At 31.8% G+C, this 18,566-nt stretch overlaps 1 protein-coding gene across 3 annotated transcripts in view; it reads right to left on the reverse strand.

The window, feature by feature from the left end:
* The window catches only part of LOC122509966 (ubiquitin carboxyl-terminal hydrolase 6-like), a 124,880-nt gene that overhangs the window by 45,792 nt on the left and 60,522 nt on the right, over positions 1–18,566 (reverse strand). For all 3 annotated transcript variants that reach the window (XM_043624325.1, XM_043624323.1, XM_043624326.1), the window contains 2 exons: positions 6,280–6,549; positions 4,287–4,589 (listed from right to left, as the gene is read on the reverse strand). In XM_043624325.1, coding sequence (XP_043480260.1) covers positions 4,287–4,589; positions 6,280–6,549 — 573 coding nt within the window. The remainder of the gene's footprint in view (positions 1–4,286; positions 4,590–6,279; positions 6,550–18,566) is intronic.

Below are 18,566 nucleotides of genomic sequence, written 5' to 3' on the forward strand. Positions count from 1 at the left end.
AGCCGCTCCTGACAGTCTAAAATAAAAAAAACAAAATTTATTCTTAAGTATACATTAATATCTAGTGGACTAATGTGATGAAATTAAAAAAAAGTAAAAAAACGAAAATAGCGTCCTTTTAAAGTCAATTTTTAAGAAATGATGATTTTGATATTTTAAATTTTTTACTTCAAAAGGACGCCATTTTCGATTTTTAAAATTTTTTTAATTTCATCACATTAGTCCACTAGGTATTAATGTATACTAAAGAATAAATTTTGTTTTTTTTATTTTAGACTGTCAGGAGCGGCTCTATGGGGGGCACCGCAAACTCTTACAAATTTGAGATCGACATTTTTGGCGCCCTCTATGAATCGTTTTTATATTGTACTTTAAGGTGCAAAAATTGTTTTTAATATTTTAAATAAAATGACTGTGAAAAAGAAGCATTAAAGTAGGACCTATTTTTTGCCTTCGCAAACGCAAGTAGGTACGTCTTAAATCAAATTGTTTCAAAGAATTATATTAGAATTTTTTAAAATTATTTCTTAGAATTTCATTATAATTGTTGAAAATAATTTTTTTATTTTAATTATTAGCGAATTTAAAGTAGTGTAAATTTTCAATAAGAAGAATAAAGTAGTTTTTAGTGTCCCAAATGTAAAAAAACTTTTATAAATAATAACACATCGTAAAAAAGTTGTAAATATCAGGTTCAGGGTGGCCACTATCTTCACGCTTTTCGTCTCCCGGTTTTTTCCCGGTTCTCCAGCTGAAGATTAGCTGTTTCTCCCGGTTTTAAATCACAATTTTACTTTTTGCAGAACATCATTTCCATAAGTAATATATGTATTATTACATAAAATTTATTGTAAATTATATAAATTGATTAAAAAACACAACTCTTTAAAACTGAATCAGTGAAATTTGACTGATTTTCAGTGACTCTATTTTCGCGATTTCAATAAGTTAAATTTCATTTAAGACCAGTTTAAAAATAATTGTAATATTTGTCATTTTTCACTGATTGGAAAATTAAAAAATAACTGATGTTCTCAAATGCTGGAAACAGAAATTTCTAGTAATTTTTAAATTGGCAAATCAATAAAAAATTACTCATATTTTAGTTATTTTTAACTGATTTTCAGTGAAATTCCATAAATTCAAATTGTGACAATAGTTTTTGATTCTCAGTCAATTTTCACTGATTTTCAGTGGAATTACACTGATTCAGATTTGATGAAATTTTCATCAAATTTATTTAGAATCTGACGTATTTAAATAAAATCGAATACAATAAAGTTTTTTGAAGCGAACTTTAATTATATAACAATGTAATAGTTTATATTACTTTATCTATTAATACGTACTTTCTTAACCCATTAACGCCGAACTCGTGAAAATTCTTTGGTCATTTTCAAGCTACGTAATTATAAATAAAACGGTTGACAATTTAAACCAGAGGTACATTTTCTGAAGGTTTTGGATGTGCTCTTTCCGATTCCGGTGTCAAAAATAAATTTCGTCCAAACCAAAATTAAATATGGCGGTTTTAATGTCAAAAAACACAAAAAAAATTCATTTTTTCAAGTTTGACATTTTTTTTCACCTTGAAAAAGTATAAGAATAAAATTCTATTTTCAACCATCGGTGCATAAAAATTATACACTTTCAAGAACCGTAAAGTAGAATTAAAAATTTCAAGATGGCGGACCAATATGGCGTCAAATCTAAAGTAAAATTTAAAAATTTTGGGCAATATTGGTCAAATTGCCCAAAAGTCAATGGATTCGCCTGAATTTTGTTACTCGGGGGTTTTTGGGGTCGCTGATTACGAATATAAACTTCATTTTCAAAAATTCAAAATGGCGGATCCAATATGGCGGACGAGTTGTACAAAATTTCATCGAATTCACTTGAAACTATTGCTCTTTCATCTATAATACCTTACTATACTCGTATGACAAAATCGACAATATCATTTTTTTCAGTGTAATTAGAAAGAAAGCAAGTTTATATATAGTAGGCGATACATATATGCACATTCTGCAATTGCTATTGGTGGTCCACGGTTGCATCTGAAGTATAATAGGAATATTATTTTTTACATACGTTATGTTTCTCTGGCCCTTTATAATGGCATAAATTATTTATTTTTTTGTTTTATCCTAAAGAGAGGCAGTTTTTTCATACAGCACGATATTGTCATTTTTGTGTATAGTTGTTGCATTCAGTTATTGATTTTTAACGGTTGGGTTTTTAGAAATGCCGCCAAAAGCAAAACGTGCTAAAAAGTCATACACGCGTGAAATAGAATACCCCAAAAACCCCCGAGTAACAAGTTTCAAGTGAATTTGATCAGATTTAAAAAATAAGTCCGCCATATTGCATCCGCCATTTTGAATTTTTGAAAATGAAGTTCATATTCGTAATCAGCGACCCCAAAAACCCCCGAGTGACAAGTTTCAAGTGAATTCGATGAAATTTTGTACAACTCGTCCGCCATATTGGATCCGCCATTTTGAATTTTTGAAAATGAAGTTTATATTCGTAATCAGCGACCCCAAAAACCCCCGAGTAACAAGTTTTAAGTGAATTTGATCAGTTTTAAAAAATAAGTCCGCCATATTGGATCCGCCATTTTGAATTTTGAAAAAGTAACATCAGATTCGTAATCAGCGACCCCAAAAACCCCCGAGTGACAAGTTTCAAGTGAATTCGATGAAATTTTGTAAAACTCGTCCGCCATGTTGGATCCGCCATTTTGAATTTTTGAAAATGAAGTTTATATTCGTAATCAGCGACCCCAAAAACCCCCGAGTAACAAAATTCAGGCGAATCCATTGACTTTTGGGCAATTTGACCAATATTGCCCAAAATTTTTAAATTTTACTTTAGATTTGATGCCATATTGGTCCGCCATCTTGAAATTTTTAATTCTACTTTACGGTTCTTGAAAGTGTATAATTTTTATGCACCGATGGTTGAAAATAGAATTTTATTCTTATACTTTTTCAAGGTGAAAAAAAATGTCAAACTTGAAAAAATGAATTTTTTTTTTGTGTTTTTTGACATTAAAACCGCCATATTTAATTTTGGTTTGGACGAAATTTATTTTTGACACCGGAATCGGAAAGAGCACATCCAAAACCTTTAGAAAATGTACCTCTGGTTTAAATTGTCAACCGTTTTATTTATAATTACGTAGCTTGAAAATGACCAAAGAATTTTCACGAGTTGGGCGTTAATGGGTTAATCTGAATTAGTAGTTTTCTACTAACGAAATAGTGCGGATTCGTTAACCAATTGAATTAGTAACAGTTTTGACTAATTTTTAGTAAAAATCTACTATTTGCTAGTAGAAAACTAATTTACTAATTTTAAATATTAAAAAATTCGACTTATTGATGAATTAGTAGTTTTCTACTAGCAATTAGTAAAAAAACTACTAAAGATTAGTAAAAACTGTTACTAATTCAAAATGGTAAACGAATGTGATCTATTTCATTAGTAGAAAACTACTAATTCAGATTTAGAGAGTATTTACAATTACTAAAGGTGGAAAACTTTGCATTTAATATAACATTTAATAAAATTTATTATTTATTTTGTTTATTCATTATTCCGATCAATAGAGGTGCGAATTTCAAAAAAATTTCCATTTGTAAAATTTCAGTCCCGGTTTTTTCCCGATTAAAATTTCCGTCCCGGCTATTTCCCGGTTTTCTCCCTGTCGTCCCGCCTTAGAATGGTTGAATTTTTGGTCCTAGAATAATCTTTATAATATTAAAAAAATTATTAATAATACTAATTCATTTCGATGTTAAATGCTACACGGAGAAAAAAAACAAGGCTTTTCCCCGTGACTTCAATTCATGCCTTTTTCAGGTAGCAGTTTCACCGGGTTTCCCGATGAATTTCTTGCGTTTGGCGGTTAGGCCACGCCTTAGCCCTTATTGGCCTAAGCTCGTTGCAAGAATCTCACCGGGAAAACCCGTGAGCGTCCTGCACTTTTACTGTGATAATTTTCACGCGTTAAATGTATATTTTTTCAAGGGGGAAAGCCTTGTTTTTTCTCTCCGTGTAGAGTCACAATTTTTATGTATTTATCGAGTAATTTTGAATTCGTGTGATACTTGAATTTTAGATCTTTTGTTTTTATTTTTTTTTAGTTTAAGTCAATGTAATATTCCTTAGATACCTAAGTGTAAATAATGAATTGTTTGCAAAGCGCGAAAATACTGTTTAAATATAAATATAAATTCTCTGGGCAAGAAGAATATTTATGAAATAAATTATCCAATTACCTGTCCATCCACAAAATGTATTGTGTATTTCCCTTCCTGCGGTACAACTCGCCTGACAACTTCGTACAAATCGGCAGCATTGACTCGAGAAGGCAGCCGAACTAAATGAGGATAGCTGAAGAGTTTCATGTCCCTCCGATTGTTGGTGGCCTCGTTGGTGTCGTATCTCAGCACCAGTGGTACGTTCAATATCCGAATTGCAGGCCTTGGTCGGCCAGTCTGGTCAATCTTGGTGAACGACGCGGCTGTTACACTCGTCGAACACACTGGACAATTGTTTGTCGCTTGGCTCTTGAAGTAGTTCTGTTGGGTAATACGTACTGCTCTCTCAGTTTTTGCTTCTAGCTTATTTCACAAATGTCTGACCGTCGACGGACGTTACGACGTTATCGCCAAACAAAAATATAAAGTCGATTCATGTCTCAAAAATCAAAATTACCAATTACAAAGCAAACTTTTGCAAATCAACATGATTTTAAACAAGGAAACAAATTAACTTTATAATTTACGAAATGAATTTGTGAAACAAACTATATTAGATATTAGATCAATGCCCAACGATTCAATTTATATTTTTTTCACCACAGTCAACCCTCAGCAACAGGCAGCGTCAGATTAGTCTGAATTGAGTTCTGGACTTTTTTTTTTTAGAAAAGTCAAGCTTGCAGATTGAACTGAAAAAGCGGGTCACACGAGTTTCCATCTTAACAACCAGTCACCTCCGCCCGCAAAGCAGGCATCCGCGGCTAAGGACTGGAGTCAAGCTGTTTCTGGTTCTCGCGCACACTTTTAAAGTGTCGTCCTGCTAGGACGTTCGAGGACCTCGTCTCAGACCTTCCCGAGGTGGTTACAAGAGACAAATTAATGCCTTGTAAACAAAAACACCCCTTCTGCTAGATTGACGCTGCCACTTTCATCATCGGGTAACAATTATTCTATTTTATTTCATAAACAACATAATATATACCAATTGTTAATTTTCTGTCTTTTAAATACTTGATCATGTTATTTTGCACGTTTTCCATCTCTTTGACTTTATTTTCATTTAGTTTATTTGAATGGATAAAAATTGGCATGAATTGCAAAAGCCTCTCCAACAGAAATTTAATATGTAATCCCTCTTATATTAAAGTTGTAACATAAAATACAAAAATAATTTTAAAAATGTAAAAAGAAAAATACTTGAAAAAAAATTAAAATATCGAATACTACGATAATGATGAAAAATATTTAAAACTTAATAAATTTGTGGGCATGGATTGGCGGCATTAATAAGGGAAAAAAATACCATTTCTTAACCCTTGGACGGGCAAGCGGGAGTATCTATTTTTCAAATTTCTCCGAATCCGTACGAAAGAATGAGTTCATCCGAATACTTTATAACAGTTTTCATATTCCAATTGTAAATGATGCCACATGCAAGCGGGGTCCAGTAAACCCTGCATTGTTATAAACATACAAACATTGCGAAAGTACACGGAAAAAAATTTACTATTGGGATCCGAAATCATGTGAAACTGACCCACCCCTGTACCCACTTGCGTCCGACATCTTGGATTTTATCTCTTTTTTTTACATATGTTAGAGAGAGACGAAATGAAAAGACAACTACCGCAAGTGGGTCGACACCAGAGGGCCTACGCAGCTCTGCGGTTCCCAATAGCGACTACAGTACCACTTAGTGGAATAGACAAAATGTACAAATTGTGCTATATGCAAATAACAAAATAGTGTTTTTCTTTTAAGAAATTTGCGCCTACACCAAATAATCATACCTTGCACTCAGAACGGTGTGTGTATTTCCAAGGGTATTTGTCAAATCTGGCTGTTTGTTAAATTTAAAATCTTAATCGTCATTTTTGTATTTTAATGCATTAAAATTCATAATATAATAAAAAGAAAACAAATTATACAAAGATATTAATAGTAATTTTCTTAGCTTGCCCGCCCGAGGGTTAAAAATAAATATTATAAGAATTGAATGACATCTTACCTCGACACAAGGATCGCACATAATGAAATTACAATTGTTTTCACTGTGCTTTTTTAATTCTCCATCGCATTCTTCAAGACATATTAAACACGTTCCAACTTCCTCATTACTCGTTGTGCCATTTTGACAGAATTCAGAGTCAATAACTCGATCTCCACCGCCATCAGGAATTGAAGTGGATGTAGAATGTCCGTCTGGTGGATCAGTCAACTCGAAGGCGTAAATTGAACGGTTCATAGCGTTCACGTATTTCAGCATCGTATTGTCTTCCTTAAATTTAAATTGACAAGAATAAAACATTACAAATTGTTTATAGCTTTATTTAGGAAAATAAAAATTTCAATTTGGTAACTAAAGAAAGGTTAAAGATAGATTACAAATTCAAAATAAAATAAAAAATGTAAATAGGACAATACTGCATTAATAACTGGTCTCGGATCGGCTTTAATGCGCAAAAAAGTCGGAAAAGTCGTTTCATTTAGTATTTCTCTGATTTTCTCTTTCCCTGATTTCTAAATTAAATTAATAATTCAATAGTTTAGTCAAATAATAGTATATTGTGCAACAAGTACAGAAAGAAGCTGTTTTCCGACGAGAACTTTGCACTCGTCGGAAATGCACACAGTACTTTGTGCAACACCTTTTGATTTTAGTAAAAAAAGCTGTTTGGAAACGCTAGTTGACGCCAACATACGTACTGTTAGCAGGGTTTGAAACGTATGTTACCGCACGTAATATACGTGGTTTTCTAAGCGTATATTACTGTAAAAAACAGGTATTCTGCAAATAGAAAACAAATACCTACACGGAAAAAATTCCGGGACATTAGATGCGCCGAGGACAGTGTCAACAGCAGTACATTTTATTTTGCACGTCTGAGGTGCCATTTCGAGATATCAGACGTACATAATGCACGTCAGATACACCAAACTGGCACAGATGGCGTGCAAAATAAATGTAGAAGAAAATTTGACACAACCTGTACATCTGACGTGCCGAAACTTTTTTCGTGTATGTATATCACCAAAAAAACTCAAAAGTTTAAGAACTTTGCCGCACTAGTGCAGCAAAATATGCACTTTGCCACACTAGTGCAGCAAAGTACTGTTTTGCGCCTACTTTACAGGCCTGCAAAGTATTACTTTCCTTACAGGTGTTGCACAAAAATATTTAAATATCTGTTATTTATTTTTCTACACTGAGAGACCTTTGGGTCAGCAGCAGACTTTCGATAGGCTGCTACTGACCATTTTGGTGGAACGCTACAGGACTATACTTTTGGGTTGCTGCGGTACAATTTTGGGCGCGTGACACTCCAAAAGTTGTTCGGCTGCAAACCAAAGACGGCATCCCCACTACTTCGGTGAGCTGCTCACCAACATTTTGGACTGTCACGCGCCCAAGATTTTACCGCAGCGCACCAAAACCATAGTGGAGCTGCTGTCACATACGTTGTCCCGCTACAGTCCCAAAGGTTTCTCAGTGTAAAGAAATTTTAATTTTTAAAGTTTAAATTTCAAACATTCTGAAATTTAATTATTTCTAAAAATTAAGGAAGAATATGACGGACAGTCAAATCAAAAGTTAGTCCAATGTCATAATTTCGTAATTTAAAAAAAAGACAAATTAAATTTTAAATTCGTTTTGGTGGAAAGGCGAAGAATTTAATTTTGAACATTTAAAATGAATGAAAGTTGCATTTGAATAAAAATTACAATTTTCTGTCAAAAGTGTAGAGGAGATTAGGTGCAGTTGTTACAATTTTGATAAAACCACCCAGATAGCCAGCGTACTAGTACAGTACCAGCCATGTACCTTCGCACTGTACTGGTATATCGTACTGATAATGGCGGAGAAGCATTGGCAATTTATAACCTAAAATCCCAATTATTACGTCGAACTGGTATTGTACCTAGTATTATACTAGTACGGAGAACTTTGGCAATTTTAAAATTCCAATCGTACGACATACCATTTTTATACTAGTATCGTACTTGTATGTACATACTTTATTATTTCGTACAAGTACAATATGAGTACGATACCAATACTCTGTACTAAAAAATAGTGATTAGTACGATTGGCTATCTGGGCAGTTGCAGTGATTAGAGTTAAACTCCAATTTGCTTGGTCAAACGATTAAATCAAAGGTATATTATCTAGTTTTAAAAGGCGATAATTGATTTAGCTTTATATTGGTGATTCTTCAGAATCAGGTCTGTTGCGGACAAAATAAAATTAAGTTAAAAAAAAGAAGAAAAGAAAAAAAGAAAATTAATTTGAAATTGGTAGTTTAATATTGTTCGTTAATGTTATAATTCAAAGTTATTAAAATTATTCTGCTGTGTATTTGAAATTGTATTATTCGATTTGTTTACTTTGGTTGGTTGTTTGCGTTTGGAGAATAAGGGTCAAACAAGAAGGAGAAGGAATCTATTGTTCACCTTCGAGACAATAGGTCGTAAAAGAGGAAAGGCAAATGTGTTCGAGAGGAGAAATGGAAATAAGAAAATTTTGGAAGAAAAAGGAAGAGAGGGGAGAAACCGCAGAAGAAAGGGAAAAGAGAAAATTTGAAGGACAGTAGTTAATTGACCACCGAAGAGGAAGGAAATTAAAAATTGTATTTGTAATTGAACGAAGAGAGGAATCCAAGGTGAATAGAACAGCGAGGTGTGCGGATTATCGGATCAATCACCACATAAGCAAGTACACAAATATTTAAATAAATAATCCTTTAGTGGATTAACAATTATTATAAAAAATCCTGTAGAGGATTGACATTTGTTATCTTTAATAATTAATTGAATAATCCAGAAGTGGATTGACTTTTTCTTTAAAATAATTAATCTGAATAATCCAGAAGTGGATTGACAATTGTTTTCTGAAAATTATTATTTTGAATAAACCTGTAATGGATTGACAAATTTTTTGAATCGTTAATGTTAAAATATTGTTGAATAAATAATTGTTTAATTAAAATAATTAACATTGGAATAATCCAAGTAATGGATTGACTTATGTTTAAAATATTTAATGAATAATCCACTAGTGGATTGACCAGTGGATTAAAGATTTCTCTAAAATTCACAAATAATTTAGCGCCCCCGACTGTTCAAATAGATTGTATTTAGTAATAAGTAAAACCATTGTAACATAAATAATAAAATAAATACAATTGTAAATAATTTATTTTCCCATGCTCAAATAGATTGTATTTAGTGATAAGCAAAACCATTTTTGTAATTGTAAATAAAAAATAATATAATAAATATAATTGTTAACAATCCTATCTATCCTCTCTAATTAATAAAGAAAAATCCCAATCATTAATTCAGGGCAAGCCCGGTATTAGAATAACAAATGGTGGAGGCGCCGGGTAACTTATTGTTGATAACGTTATTAACCTTGTCCTGCCTTAATGATTACAATAGAAAATGAAAATATAAATTATAGTTTATCAAGAAGAATGGCATGTGGAAAAAGAGCACCCGACCGTCCAGGAAATTCAACACATGTTTCAAATATAACCGGAGATGACAGTGATTCTGATACTGTACCTATGGACGCAACGAGTATCAAGCAAAGGCGTTTGGATAATCGTCAACCACAAACCAATATTCATAATCGAAATGATCTAGATATGTCAAGGACTGGCAGCACACGTGAAGACATATCCATGTTCGAGAGTAGTTCTAAAATGTCGAAAAAAAGAAGATTGTTGGAAATAAAGACAGCAAAAGAAAGTTTTGCTATTCAAAGTAGACTTGTTGAGGAAAAGGTTCAATTGAAAATGGATTTAATCAACCAAAAACTTGCCGCAGATATCGCCGAAACTGAATATAATGTTGGAGAATTTCAATCCTCATCCAGTCATCGTGTCCGTAAACGTAAGTTAGATGACATCCAAAAAAGAGCCGATATTCAAAGCTGGATAGATAACGCAAACAACGAATATTACGATTCTGATGTTACAAATGAAGTTCAAACGTCATATACGAAGCCACAAAAAGGTGAGCCTGTCCCTTCTACGTCGCGGATTCCCACAAATGAAGATGAATTAAACACATTGAAAATTCCGCATACTGATGATATGTCTCGACGAATACTACAACGAATCACAATAGGGAAGAATCTACCAATATTCAAAAGAGACATTTTAGAGTAGCCATGCTTCAACAGAGCCTTTATCGAAACAACCAAAAGAGGAGGATTTAGTGAGGAAGAGAATCTCTTGAGATTATACGAAAGTTTGAGGGGACCAGCGAAGGAAGCGGTTGCATCACTGATGGTGACCACGAGCGGCACTAGTCAAATTATGAAATTATTGGAACTACGATTTGGGAATCCTAATGTGGTTGCGAGACGAATCATTGAAGACGTTAAGAGTTTGCCAAAAATATTTAATAATAATGCAGAGCTGGTGAATTTTGCAACAAGAGTAAGAAACTGTGTAGCTGCCTTGGAAGCTGCAGAACACACAGGGTATCTGCATAGTCCCGATCTTATTAACGAAATTATACAAAAAATACCTTATGCAATGGTATACAATTACAATAGATATTTACATGAAAATGGTACACAAAAAGAACCAGCATTAGTGACACTATCTAAATTTTTGTTCTATGAAGCCGAAATAGCATGTAAGGCTGGAACGCTCGACGCTATGATGCCTATGTTTTTAGCAAATTAATTCTTTTTTAAAAAGAAAACAATTTTTTAAAAAAATATTTTTACATTCTTTTTATTTATTATAACCAAAAAAAAGAGACTTCAATGAATACTTGAGCTTTAACATTTTTTTAAAAAGTAACTACAATCATTTATGTTTTATGATTCTTTCAAAATGTCACAAAAGTTAAGTTCACTTTTTCGTGTCCCAGGGAGGCTGTTGAAAACTTGTACTCGGTCGCTTTTAGGGTCGCTGATTACGAATCCAATGTCAATTAAAAGAAATTCCAAATTGCGGATATAATATGGCGGACAATATTTTTAAAAATTGCTCGGATTTGCTTAAAAATTGGTAATTAGTGGTATTTCGGTTTGCTGATTTCGAATCTGATGTCAATTTTTAAAAATTCAGAATGGCGAACGACTTTTTTAGAACTTATGTATCCAATTTGTTATATTTTCAAAAATTGCTTCGATATGTTTGTTTATGGGGTCTCTGAATACAAATCCAATATTAATTTTAAAAATTCAATAATACTATGCAGCCTGGAAATAAACAGAAAACTATAGAACATAAACTCTAAATGTATAAATAATTAAAAACCAAAGAAGGCAAAGATAAAGATTTGTAATATATGATATATGTAGTTCTGTCGTCACGCGTCGGATGCTTATACGCAATTTGCGCATGCTCATTTTACTCTCAAAGGGTGGAGTTGAGAAATTCGGAGTTGAGAAACGCATGAAAAACATTAATTATTCCGTTAATTAAGGATTATATGAAAAGTCCTTTGGAGGTTTTATCAAATTCAATTACCTTTATCGATATTATAAGTTGAAATAAAAAATTATTTCGAAAAATGCTTGTTTTACCTGGGGAAGGAGTTGAGAAACAATAAAAATACGCAAAATATATATTTATTTATAATACAAATTTAAAGGTGAATTTGTTAATTAAAACCACTGATTTTTATGTCATTGTTGTTTTTGCATCAATTTATGTCAGAATCACTTTGGTTGTAATTAAAATAATCAGTAAAACATCAAAAACCTAATTCAATTATCAACTCCGACTCAAAAAAAGAATTTAGCAAGAAACGTAATAATTAAAAAATTTTATATTAAAATAGACGAAAAAATAAAAACTCTTTTAGGGAATAACAGTTTTTGAGCCATACTTTAAAATAGTTATAATGAAAAAGGATGGGTGTCAATAAGGTCGTTTTTTGGGCCACGATAAAATCGGCTTATATTATGAAAATTTTCATCTCTTTAGTATGCTTGACAATACCCCAAAACTGTTTTTCGACTTGTCAAAAACTAAGGAAAATAACCCGACTTAAAAAATTGCAAAATACATGGGTTTTTGTACTTTTCAAAGAAAAATAGTTATTTCCTTGAGCTCACGAATAACCTTGATCACCATACTTTCCCAAAAACTTTCCACATATATGCTAAAGAAAATATGTCAAAGTGAGCTCTCCAAAGTTTTAGCCAGTCTCAAAAAATCCAAAATGGCCGCGCCAATATGGTGACGAATTTTCAAAATTTTGATCAGATCATGTCAGATTCGCTTGAAATTCGTTACTCGGGGGTTTTCAAGGTCGCCAATTACAAATCCGACATCAGATTTCCAAAATTCAAAATGGCGGATCCAATATGGCCGACTATTTTAAAATTTTGATTTGGTTCCTTTTAAACTCAATATCTAAGGGTTTTGGGGGTCTGTGATCATGAATTTGAAGTCAGTTTTAGAAAATTAAAAATGGCGGATCCAATATGGCGGACGATTTTAAAAAAAATTGATCCAATGCGCGTTAAACTCAGTATCTGGGATTTTTTAAGGTCGATGATTCTGAATTTGGTGTCAGTTTTCAAAATTTTTTAAAAGCGGAACTTATATGGTGGACAATTTCTAAAAGAATTGACACATTTTTGTAAAGCAATGCATCTAAACTTCCGGGTACTGTGAAGAACTCTACATTATTAGAAGTCATACCTGTGTATATTGAATTTACATATATAAACGGTTTATATTATTTATATAGATTATTTAGCTTTACTTAGGGTGCACCACAAGGAGGCAATCTACTTTACACCCCACTATGTACAAAATATACAGATACTATTTACAAAACTTAAATACTGTAAATAATGACTACTCAATATACAGAAATAAATGTAAAATCGAAACACTATGTACAAAATATACAGATACTATTTACAAGACTTAAATATTATAAATAACGACTACTTAATGTACGGAAACAAATATTTAAAAGAAATTATTTAAAACGCTTAAACACTACATACACAAACCGGGCTGATTATATCAACTATTCTAATGAATGCATTAAATACATGTATGGAACTGATTTAAAAAATCGAATCTTACTGAAAATAATGCGATAAAAGATTCTTATTAAGATTCTTCACCAGAATCCTGTCCATCAGACCAGTCAGATGCACTGGTAGCAGGAGCATCATCCACATAAGAGTTATAACATTGAGCTGGTCTTAATGGTACATCATTGTGTCTAAAGCATCCTAAATACCACAAAACTGAGGCTACATGAGCACAGCATCCGATTGTTCTAGCTCCTGCCTTACATTGACAATACCAGGAACTAATAGGATTAATTCCATTACTGTATTCTATCCAAAGGTTATAAACCTTTGAAGAAGTGTGACGCGATTGAATTTGAATTCGTATTACATTATTGCATTGTCGGTGGACTGAAAGTTGGTACATACCATCGTCGTTTAAGTGTTCCTCAGTATAGGAACGTGCTTGCTTGAGTTGATAAACTCCGATTGTTAATTGTGTTAACTCATCTACAGTTAGTTTTGGAAAGTCTGGAAGGGAATTGTCATCCATGGGCTGCCAGATTACTCTCTTTTTCGACCAATCTTCTTTTTCAGCTCTTTCTTGCAAAACATTCGGCTTATCAGCTAATCGCAACATACGTTCGGCAATGATGAGATCGTCAGATTTTCCAGTCAACCTTGGAGGACGGAATGAGTTGCAAAGAGCACAAACGATGTGTACGTATTTTTCTATGTACGGAATTTGACTATTGGAAAACCTGGTCAAGGGCTTTCCATTTCTTTATAAGACCGTTGACAGCTTCTACCACCCAACGTACTTTTGTTACAAGACGAGACTCATTTGCTTCAAGTGTAGTATGTTGCGACCCCTTCTTTAGAAAATGCGGCATTTTAGAAATGAATTCCAAATCTTCAAACATTTCCAAACAGTCTCTAAATCCACGATCGACCACAAATACGCTGTCTGGTGGCAGCCATGAGCGAAGAGCTTGTGATTCTTTTTTCATAAGACTTGCTAAAATGCTAGCATCATTATTTTTACCGTCTGCAAAATAAGGTCCAAAAACATCTAAAATGTATCCTGTGGTACTTACAATCACCATAGGTTTGACAAGAGGCCTGCCTTTGTGCACCGAATAACAGCGTCTTTGAAATTGATAATTTGAACTCTTCTGAATGTAAATGTAAGTTCCATCTGCCACAACAATACATGGCTGATTCTTAAGAAAAATCGAAATTGATGTCCATAATGATTTTTGTAAATCAGCATCGTCAATTTTGAAAAACTTTTTTTTTTAATTAAACTACTGTACTAGATGTACGAATTTAGTAAAAAAAAAATTTTTTTATATGATAAACAAAAAAGATATGTCCAAGAAAATACCCTGAAAATAATTCCCTCACTGTGTCCAAATGCTAAATTCGAAGAGAATTATTAACTCAAAAGGTAAAATTCCTTAATAATTTTTTGTTATTTTATTTTTTACTTATACAAGATAGTATTGCCTGTAACTACATGAGTTTATAATTGAAAAACAACAAATGGAGATACTTTTAAACATACTTCAAAATTTGTCCATAAAAAATGCATCATTCCCTCACCGCTTTGAAACAGTGTGATTGCAGCTTAATTTGAAGACCTACCAAGCCCTGGTTTGATTTTTTTTAAAAGTTGTCAACAATGTCATTAACAACATACACTAGATCGAATGGTTGTGGAAAGAATGTTGTGTTAAAACAAATTTGTTAGTAATTTTTTTAAGCATTACATTTCTTACCGTCATTCCCTCATTTGCGTTTTAAAAAGGTAAGAACTTTTTTATTTAATAATCATAGTATATTTTTATGTGGTTCCGGTACCAATATCTCACAGTACATAGTACGTGAAGAAATAAGGTTATGTTTCTGAGATAATGGTCATTTTCTTTCGTTTCGTCATTCCCTCACAGAATTTTGAATGGGGGAACCTTTATATTTGATTCAAACTCAAAAAAGTTGGGGACCATTATAATATTTTAATTAATTAATACATAAACAACTGAATGTTAAAAAAAATTCAATAATATGTCAAAAAAAATTTATTAATTTGGTAAAGCCATTTTCGACTTTTTTTGAGAATCAGCCACATACATCTTTTCCTTCAGCAAAAAGAGTTTTTGACATAGTTGTTGTGTGTTTTGCAATAAACTCTGAGGGAGTAATGTGATCTGTTCCTAAAAACAGGCACAAAAGATTTCATCAGAGCTTCCCGACTTGATGCGATTGCTATACCTGTTCTTCTTTTCGAAATTCCGAATAAAGTAGACAGAACAGAAAGAGAAAGACCTGTTCGAAGTTTCATCAAAAGCAATGCTAAACATGTTCTGTAAGACCTGTCAGTTGTTGATCGTAAATGGTCCTATACATACTCATCAAGAGAATCAAAATCACATTTCATTACCTCAGTTAGATTATAATAATCATTATTATTTAGAGCACCATAGCGATCAAAATCTAAACCTTATTTAGATGCAATTTTTCGCAAGTTACAAAGCAATTCTTCAATTGTTTTACTATTTACTACTGAAACATCTGATTGAACTGTAAGTGAGTCAATTAGTTCCTCCTTTAGAAACCCTCCAAGCAAATGTTTTTTACAGCACCTTGATGCTGGGGGAACAAACAATTCTCTTTTGAGGAATACTTGAGTTCTTAAATCAGGTAAAACTCGTACAAGATTCTGACTCTTGTGACAAACAATACACTGATGCTGAGTCATTGTGCATCTATTTGTATTCAAATCTATAGAAGTCGCCATAATGAAAACCAATTTTTAGAAGAAAACAACACTAACTTGTCATACAGTGTAATACTAAAATCAGTTTTAAGAAGACAATACGTACAGGTATCAGATTATCAAGAACTAAACTCAATACCAATAGACCTTTTTATAAACATTTTTTAAGATAAAAAGTATTTTTTTTAACTTATAAAAAATGAAGGACGCTACGTGATGCGAGAATAAAACAAATGAAACACGCTGGACTAAGTACCATCAAAACTCGATCACAAAATCAAGGAAATGAACGACGCTGCACAAAGTAAACTAATAAATCTCTGATTGATTATAAAATGAAACAAATGTAAAAAGCTGTACTAAGTTTACTATTAAAACACTTAGGAAGGTGTACTGGTTAGAAAATACAACAAATAAACGATGCTTTATAAAGTGAACTAATAAAACATAAGAAAGACGATCGATTAGATAATGAAACAAATGAAACATGCTGTACTAAGTATACTACCAAAACACTTAGACAGGTGAACCGAGTAAAAATGAAACAAAGAACGACGCTGAATAAAGTGAACTAACAAAACATTGATCGTTTAGAAAATAAAACGTAAGCGAACAAAAACGAACGTAAAACGCAAGCGAAATTGTACTAGGTGAACTATTAAAACACCAGAAAGGTCTACGATTAGAAACATAAAAAGCACGCGCTATTAAGAATACACGAAAATGTCAGACCGTAACCTTAGGTTTTAAAAACGGACATTTTTGAAAAAATTGTCCACCATATAAGTTCCGCTTTTAAAAAATTTTAAAAACTGACACCAAATTCAGAATCATCGACCTTAAAAAACCCCAGATACTGAGTTTAACGCGCATTGGATCAATTTTTTTTTAAATCGTCCGCCATATTGGATCCGCCATTTTTAATTTTCTAAAACTGACTTCAAATTCATAATCACAGACCCCCAAAACCCCTAGATATTGAGTTTAAAAGGAATCAAATCAAAATTTTAAAATAGTCGGCCATATTGGATCCGCCATTTTGAATTTTGGAAATCTGATGTCGGATTTGTAATTGGCGACCTTGAAAACCCCCGAGTAACGAATTTCAAGCGAATCTGACATGATCTGATCAAAATTTTGAAAATTCGTCACCATATTGGCGCGGCCATTTTGGATTTTTTGAGACTGGCTAAAACTTTGGAGAGCTCACTTTGACATATTTTCTTTAGCATATATGTGAAAAGTTTTTGGGAAAGTATGGTGACCTAGGTTATTCGTGAGCTCAAGGAAATAATTATTTTTCTTTGAAAAGTACAAAAACCCATGTATTTTGCAATTTTTTAAGTCGGGTTATTTTCCTTAGTTTTTGACAAATCGAAAAACGGTTTTGGGGTATTGTCAAGCATACTAAAGAGATGAAAATTTTTATAATATAAGCCCCTATATATAATTAAAAAATGTTTCAACTGAAATTTAGTGGAATTTCTTGACAGTAATTCAATTTTTAAAAGAATTTTTAAAATTATTTTAAAAAATCATGCTTTTGAAGAATTTTAATTGCAAATATGAAAATACATGATTTTTCCAAAGTTTCAAAAAAAAAATTAAGTTTTTTAAAAGAATTTTCGGACAATTTAAAAAACTAAACATTTTCTTCAACAATTTTGATTAAAAATTTTGAAAACAATTGTTTTCTCCAAAATTGTAATAATAATTCTAAAAAATTTCAATATAATTATTTTTTGTACATATCAATTTTACAATTTTTTAAATATTCACATATTCAACTTTACATTTGAATTTTTGGAAATATGTAATTGAAAATAGGGAAAATAAATGAATTTAAAAAAGTTATAACAAAAAAGTCTGCGAATTTACAAAATTAAAATAATTTCTTACTAAAATGTTTTTTTAAAACTAATTTTCATTTTCGTTTTTTATTAAAAATTTGATATTTAAATTATTCTTTAAATTTGCAATTATAAATATTTAATTTAATTTTCCAAAATTTGAATAAAATACTTGAAAAAACCAATTATTTTTAATAAAATTTTTAAAAATTGCAATTATTTAAAAACTTTCGAATTATATATTTCAAAAATGTAATTAAAAATAAATTATGAAATATTTGACTACACTTGTTATTTACACTACAAAATTTGAAAATGTCGCATTTTTTGAGCATTTACAATTGAATAAAATTGAAATGTACAGTGAAATGTAGCTTCGTAATAAATCTTTAAATTACGAAAATGTTCTTTCACTGTTATTTATTGTTGGAGAACAGTATCGACGACAGTTTAGTTTGACAAATAGTCGCCTTCTTGATTCTCCCAGCAATGTTAAAAAAATGTTGAAAATCTCACATTTTTTAAGATAAATTACTTAAAATATTTTTGTGAAATTGAAACTATTTACTAATTTTATGAGGCTAAACTCCAGAATGTTTTGAAAAATGTTGAGAACTTAAGCCGCATCTAATTTTAGTTTTATTTATAAAATTGATTTGTATAGA

Source organism: Leptopilina heterotoma, unplaced genomic scaffold (genome assembly GCF_015476425.1).
Source record: "Leptopilina heterotoma isolate Lh14 unplaced genomic scaffold, ASM1547642v1 Lhet_65, whole genome shotgun sequence".
Taxonomy (NCBI): Eukaryota; Metazoa; Arthropoda; class Insecta; order Hymenoptera; family Figitidae; genus Leptopilina; species Leptopilina heterotoma.